General features: G+C 48.2%; 1 protein-coding gene across 1 annotated transcript; it reads left to right on the top strand.

The window, feature by feature from the left end:
• Positions 1-2,167: 2,167 nt before the first annotated feature.
• LOC100945558 (ly6/PLAUR domain-containing protein 8) lies at positions 2,168-6,857 on the top strand (the record flags this gene model as incomplete). Its single annotated transcript, XM_012814008.1, has 4 exons — positions 2,168-2,285; positions 2,965-3,084; positions 5,643-5,801; positions 6,538-6,857. Coding segments are annotated over 4 exons (717 nt in total), but the record flags the coding sequence as incomplete, so codon positions are not given.
• Positions 6,858-7,416: the final 559 nt, after the last annotated feature.

Here is a 7,416-nt window from a genome sequence, read left to right as displayed (position 1 = left end):
AAAAAAAAAAAGTTAGTAATAATAAAAGATAACCACAAAAATGTTGGTCATAAAATGATAGAGAAAACAAATAGCAAAACAAACAGAAGAAATAACATAAAAAAATAAAAAAAAAAAAGAAAAGAAGGGCACCACTAAGAAAAATACTGTTCTTTTGAATATATACAACAAACCCCATTATAGATGCGGTGGGGTTCCAGTTTAAAGGAAATATAACTATGCTGCAATATACTTTCTAGACAGTAGGTGGCGCTGCAAGTGGTCCCTGTGCTAAAACCAAAAAGAAAAAAAAAAAGAAAAAAGAAAAGAAAAGAAAGAGAATCTTTGCTGGCAGGTTGCACAGATTCTCCCTACAACAGTTCCTGCAAAGTGTTGGGCATCTTGGATTAGCTTCAGATGCCAGATGGCTTGCTGAAGGTCAGATTGAGTTCTCTGTGCTCCTGGGAGAGGTGTTATGGAGACGCCATTTTTGTAGTTTTACATTACATCTGATTCCTGGCTGGCCGCCCACTCCTATCTGTCCTCCAAACTTGGCACACGAGTCCACACTTCGCCAGATTTTCCACTCAACTCCTAGTTTTCCCTCGAACAGAAAATTGTTGCGGTCCAAGGGAAAAGAGCTGCGTGCCTTTTGGCACGCTCTGCACTAAGTTTGTTTCTGATGGGGGAGGGGCTGGTTACTTCTAGTTCCTGCCACCACAGCAGTGTGCACAAAAGATTTTTCAGCGTTTGAAGAAGGGAACCGATTCCCCATGTGGGTTGCTGGGTCAGTGCAGCTCCACACAGACTTCCAAAATTACAGGATGGATCGGTTCCTAAGCAGAGTCCCTTCCCCTCAAGTTTCTTTCCGAATGCCTGGATCCCTGATGCCCCAAGCCGGGTCCAGATGGCTCCCATTTCTGGCTGCCAAATTCCACTCAGGAATCTGTGCCTCACCACACTGTCCACAAAAACACACAAACTCCCCACAAATTGGGCACAGAAGTCCTTCATGGGGAAGGGATTGGTTTCTGCCTCTCAGGGTGCCAGCCACGGACCTGGCACTGCTGGTCGTTGCTGCTGCAGGTTACAGCTGGCCCCGTTTCAGCTTCTGCCCTGAGTTTTTTCTGGCAGACACTGTAGTTCTGGGCTACAGTTCCAATCCAGCAATTCACCTCCTTGCTGCACGCCCTGGCTGCTTGTCTGTGCCAGCACTCCACACGGGAAAGATCCAGCCTCCCCTACACTCACCTGAAACCACCAGGAGAGTTGACTCAGGGATGCATCCCCTCCGCCATCTTGCTCTGCCTCCGATCTTCCCTGTGGTGTTAACAGTAGCATCTGCACTACCTAAGTTGCTATCTGTTAAGTGCTTGCACTGTAGTGACTGCTTAGCAAGTGTTTACTGTGGTGGCAGGAACAAAACCCTGAGTGTAAAATGTGAATGTAGTGAGATAACAGCTGGAGCTATGTCAACCTTTCTGGCACCGGGGGCTGGTTACCTGGAGGGGAGGTGAGAAGTGTTCAGGAGGTGGAAAGGAAGAGGATAAGACAGAAGGTGGGGCTTAGCAAGTAATGGGGACAAGTGACACAGGTAATGGGGAGTGTCTGTGAATCAAGGAAACTTCGTTTGCTTGCCGGTGCTGACCTCCTGCTGTGTGGTCTGCTTCCTAACAAGCCATGCACCAGAACATTTTGGCACCAGGGACCAGTCTCATGGAAGACAATTTTTCCAAAGGGTGGCAGGATGGGACAGGGGGAAGAGTTCAGGAAGGCATTGAGCTCTGAGAGAGAGAGGAGGACAGGAACACCAGCCTAGCTCTTTCTGCTTGGACTTCATCAGCAATGCAACTGGAAATTGGCCTGCCTGCCCATCTGGCACCAGAAGCAGCTCCATAGGAAATGTCCTAACTCTGTTTCATATCCATAGAAATATGCATGTATGTAGATGCCATATGTGCTTCATACCTGTAGACACTTCTGAAGGCATTTGAGATTAGAAAAACTTGGACCTCTGTTAAGGCAGGGTGGGATCTGTGTCCCAGTTTTGTGCTCCTGGTTTAGGATTTTGATTCTCTCTGTCACGAGGATAGACTGTATTCTGGGATAGCTGCAGTATGATAAAAGTCTCTGGGGATGACAGGCGGCCCTCTAACACCCCAGGGCTTCCCTCTTTGTGTCTTTTTAGGCTTGGGGTTCTGTGGCCCTATCCTCGGGGGAGTCAGTCAACTTCAGCACCATGAAGGGTGTCCTCATTGCTGGCATCATCTTGGCACTTGCTGTTGCAGCTGAAGTGAGAGATGCTGGTTGAAGATCCCATTTCCCATTTCCTCTCAGATACTTCTTTTTTTTGAGACTGAGTCTCACTATGTTGCCAGCGGTAGAGTACTTTGGCATCAGAGCTCACAGCAACCTCAAACTCCTTGGCTTAAGTGATTTTCTTGCCTCAGCCTCTCAAGTAGCTGGGACTACAGGCGCCCACCACAACACCTAGCTATTTTGTTGTTGTTGTTGCAGTTGTCATTGTTGTTTTTTGGCAAGCCCAGGCTGGGTTCAAACCCACCAGCCTTGGTGTATGTGGCCAGTGCCTTAACCACTTAGCTATGGGTGCCGAGCCCACCAGAAACTTCTTGCTCTCAAAGACTGTTCTTCAAGAACAGGGGGACTGTTAACGTGGCCTCATACACTAAGTGTGTTCAGTGGAAGGCACCAGACCTATCTTTGTACCCTGCTGTCAGTGTTGTAGGTTAGGGTTGGATCTCTGAGTTGTAGGTTAGGGTTGGATCTTTCCATTGGGGAATGGTAAACAGTGGGGAGAGACTAATAGGGGTGGCTCCATATTGTAGAATTAATCTTGGGGACCCCTAGAGGGTAGGAATGCCATCCCACCTGTCTTTTACCTTGAGGTGGGTGTGGTGCTTTGCAGAGTACACTTTATGACTGTCTGCTGAATGTTAACCTATGTTGGACATCTTGTCTCCTCAGAATCCCTCAGCTGTGTGCAGTGTCATTCATGGGAAAACACCTGTGTAAACGTCACTGCCACTGAATGTCCATCAGATGCCAACACCAGCTGTGTCGGCTCCTCAGCCAGCTCCTCTCTAGGTGAGCCTGGTTGTGTGTGTTACCCTTGCCTCTGAGACATCAGGTGGGAGCTGGAGGGGGTAGTCATGGAGGACAGAAAGGCTGAGATGGGGCCAGGCTGTGTAAGGACAGAAGGGCCAGGAAGGTGACTCCCAGGAGAGGCAGAGACAAGCAGAAGTCAGAAGAGAACGTAAGGACAGAGCCAGGCAAGCAGACAGTCCCTTGTGGTATCCTAGAAACTGCTGGCCTTGACTAAAGCCTCATTCTAGATGAACGTGAGGGGTTATGAGAAGCAGGAGCAGCTCTCAGTTAAACGGCAAGGAGGGCAACTTGCTCTTCCATTTGTCAGGCTCTTTTATCTCCCCTCATTCTTCCTTCCTCTTCTAGATCAGCCATACTTTTGTTCAAGAGTTCCTCAAAGGGCATTTTGATTTTAACCTCATCTCTCTGAGGTTTCTTCTTATCTTTTTATAATGGTCCTGTTCAGACATACACAAAGCAGGAAGAACAGATTAGTGTACTGCCGTATAAACCACTGTCCTGTGTCAGCCATTATCAATATTCTACTATTTTTTTTCCCAAAGTATTTTTTACTTTGGCCAAAGTATTTTAAAGTAAAAAAATATATATGCATATATAATCATACCTATACACATATATCATCATGATATATATGTGTATCATGGAATCTGTCATTTTCCCCATAAATATGTCACTGTTCATCTCTGATATATATATTTTTTTACTTAACTATACTGCTGAAGATTGAATGCTATCTCCAAAATTAAGGGTAAAGTTTAATTGCTACTGTGACAGTGTTAAGAGGTAGGACCACTAAGAGGTGATCAGGGCATGAGGGCCCCACCCTTGTGAACAGATTCCTGCTGCTATAGTTGTGTGGGTTCCTGGTGAAAGTGAGTCTGGTGCCCTCTGTCCTTCCTTGCCCTTGTCCTCTCTTGCCTTTCCTCCATGGGACCATGCAGCAAGAAGGTCCTCATCAGGGGCTGGTCCTTTGATATTGGGTTTCTCAGCCTCCTTCTGTGTGGGACACTTTTTTTTTTTTTTTTTATTTATTTCGTCTTTTGTATTCTTTTGTTGTAGTACTAGATAGTGTGGTGCGCCTCTTATTATACATAAGAAAATTAACTTTAATTCTTTAGTTTTTTTTTCTTTTTGAGATAGACTCTTACTCTGTCACCCTGAGTAAAGTGCAATGGTGTCATAGCTCATAGCAGCCTTAAGCTCCTAGGCTCAAGAAGTCCTCCTGCCTTAGCCTCCCAAGTCCCTGGGACTGCAGATCCTCACCACAACACCTGGCTACATTTTTCTATTTGTAGTAGTTGCTCTAGCTCAGGCTGGTCTTGAACTCCTAAGCTCAAGGAATCTTCCCACTTTGACCTTCCAAAGTGCTAGAATTACAGGTGTAAGCCCACTGATCCTTTGTTTTATTCTTTTTTTTTTTTTTTTTTTTTTGTGATGGAGTCTCACTATGTTGCTCTTGATAGAGTGCCGTGGTGTCCCACCTTAAAGCAACCTCAAACTCTTGGGCTTCAGTGACTATCTTGCCTCAGCCTCCCAAGTAGCTGGGACTACAGGCACCTGCCACAACACCTGTCCAATTTTTTGGTTGCAGTTGTCATTGCTGTTTAGCTGGCCTGGGTCGGGCTCTAACCCACCAACGTCAGTGCATGTGGCTGGCACGATAACCACTGTGCTATGGGCGTGAAACCAGCCCCACTGTTCCTTTAATTTCTTCTAATATTTAGGCCATCTTAAAAATTTCTTAATTGTTTCAAAGATGTCAGGATACGGTTGATGTTTTGGGATTTGTATCCAAATAAAATGCCCAAACTGCATTTTTCTGTTACGTGACGATTGAGTGTAATTTGTTTTATGACAACTCCTATTACTTCTTCTGTTCAATTCCGTTGTTTTGTTGGAGAGACTGCCATTTGTCCTGCAGCTGTCCCATAGTGGTTGGTTGCTTCCTTGAGGTGTTATTTGACTTGCTCTCCTGTCCCTGGTATTTTCTCTAAGCTAGACTAGTTCTATCCAGTAATTCTTTCTCAAATAACAGAAATGTCTGATCAACACTGTTATATACGGTAATTACTTATGGCTATTGGGCATTTGAGACATGGCTAGCATGACTAAGGAGCTTAATTTTAAATTTTATTTAATTTTAATCATCAGATTTACACTTAAATAGGCACATATAGCTAGTGGCTGGCATATTAGATAACTTTGGCTAGATGTTTTACTGGATTCAGGTTCAATATTTGGCAGAAACACACTGAAGGTGCTATGGGTGTAAGGCCTGTCATGTCTGTTTTAGAGCTGTTAAGACTGATTATGGGTCTGGGGGTGTTAGCATGTTTCCAGGCTCCCCATCCTGTTTGCCTGGAGTTTAACCTGCATTTCTGCTAATCTGATGAAAGAAGGAGCTCTCTCCAGTGTGTCTAACTGCATTGAACTGAGGCTACATTTTTTGCCCTTGATAAAGTAGTGGCTACACTGTGTCCCTGCCCTTGCACAGCCCCTCCTCACTGAGGTCTGACAGGCTGCTTGCCTTTGTATAGGGGGAAACACACAATTATATCAGGACATGTTCTGCTCAGCGGAGAACTGCAGTGGAGAGACAAACATGACCTTCACTGTCTATGTGTCCAGTGAAAGCTTCATGTTTGCAAGCCAGTGCTGCCAAGGACAGGGCTGCAGCAGCACCAGCGATGACCTGGGTGAGTGCTGGCCTGTGGGTGCCCTTCTGTGTCCTCCCAGCCCTGATCCTTCTTTTGCCCCCTGTGCTCTTGTCTTTAGATAAACATTTCAAGGCCAGGCACCTCAGGGCATGTCTGGGTCCCTTTATCATCTGACTTAGATCAAATATGTAAGAGATGAATGTGACAAGCCAGCACTCTTATCCTACTTCCCCTTTGCTTAGTAAGGATGCTATAAGCCCACCAAGTTGTGTGGAAGGGGCATTAGATGCACACCAGTTCTCAAACCTCATGCTCTCAGGCCTCTAAGTTAAGACTCTAAGTCTTGAGAATGATTGAGGAGCCCAAAGACAGCAAAACCTGGAAGGCAGGGTGGGGTGCAGGGGTGGCGAGTCTAGGGGCTGACCTCCTCCTGGGTTAGAGTGGAGAACTGCCTTCGGAAACTGTCCCTGGCTCCTTCACCTGCCGGCGAGTCTGAGGACCCACTCTGGCCCTCGCTTGGAGCTGAGGCTCGCCTTCCACCTCCTGGGGTTCGATTTCCTTTGTGGTCCAGTGGAGGTCAGGATCTGAGTCCCAGACCTCCACAGTCCCTCTGCCATTAATGTTTGGAGCTCCCTATCCCGGGCTCCTACCCCTGCGTGGTTTCAGGAGCAGACAGCTCTTGCAGGTGGCTGAGCTGTGCTGCACGGCGCTCTGGGTGAGGGGCCCAGAGCAGGCCAGGCCCTGGGCAGCCTTACTGTGTCCTCTGTGCTCACAGACACGGCGTCTGATCGGCTAGTGCTGAGAGGCTGCTCCCACATAAGTGGCTCCACCTGTCAGTTCCTGTCTGTGGGAAACCAGACGGTGGGAGGCGTCATCTTCCGCGAGTTTCAGTGTGTAGATGGCACCTTAACCTCTGCCTCTCCGCCGACCGCGGGCACTGGGTCCGGAGCCACTCTGTCCACGTCTCAGGCGACAGCGGGCACTGCTTCCAGAGACCCCCTGACCACGTCTCAGGCAACAGTGGGCACGGGGTCTGGAGCCCTCCTCCCCTCCGTGGCTCTCACCACCCTCCTCCTGTTGGGCCTGCTGCTCTGAGGTTCCACCCCAGGCGCCACCACCCCATCCCCAGGCCCCCAGGTGATGCCACAGCTCCCTCCTTCCCCATTATTAAAGTGTGGGTTCCCTGCTGGCCACATCTGTCCTGATTCCTGGGGCTAAGGTTCCTCCAATCACCCTCTGGCAGCACCTCCCCTCTGCGTTGGGATGGAGCGCTTGCTTTTGTGATGGATTCTGTTTGTCTCCTGGTTCTGAGGCCATCCGGGTTCCCAGCTTACCTTGCCGAGAAGCCACCCTTTGGCCTTGGGAACCTTCTGCCTCCTCCTCTGGGTACTGATGGCCACCCTCTCACACAGGACACCCCAGGACTCCCTGTTTTGACCCCAGTGGCCACACAGAGCTCCTTCTGTCTTGGCCGATGTCTGGCTCTTCAACAATTGTCTTGGCTGTGTTCAGCAGCCCACAGTGAGAGAGGAAAACGAGAATGTTATCTCATGGTCCTATCACTACTGAGGGGAGCTGCAGAGGACATCATACTCTCACTCACATGGCTAAGGCCCTTGGGCTTCTGCAGCTATAGCCACATGCAGAATGGAGC

Source organism: Otolemur garnettii, unplaced genomic scaffold (genome assembly GCF_000181295.1).
Source record: "Otolemur garnettii isolate 467f Iridium unplaced genomic scaffold, OtoGar3 scaffold00496, whole genome shotgun sequence".
NCBI classification, from domain to species: domain Eukaryota; kingdom Metazoa; phylum Chordata; class Mammalia; order Primates; family Galagidae; genus Otolemur; species Otolemur garnettii.
This window is presented reverse-complemented; position numbering and strand designations above follow the sequence as displayed.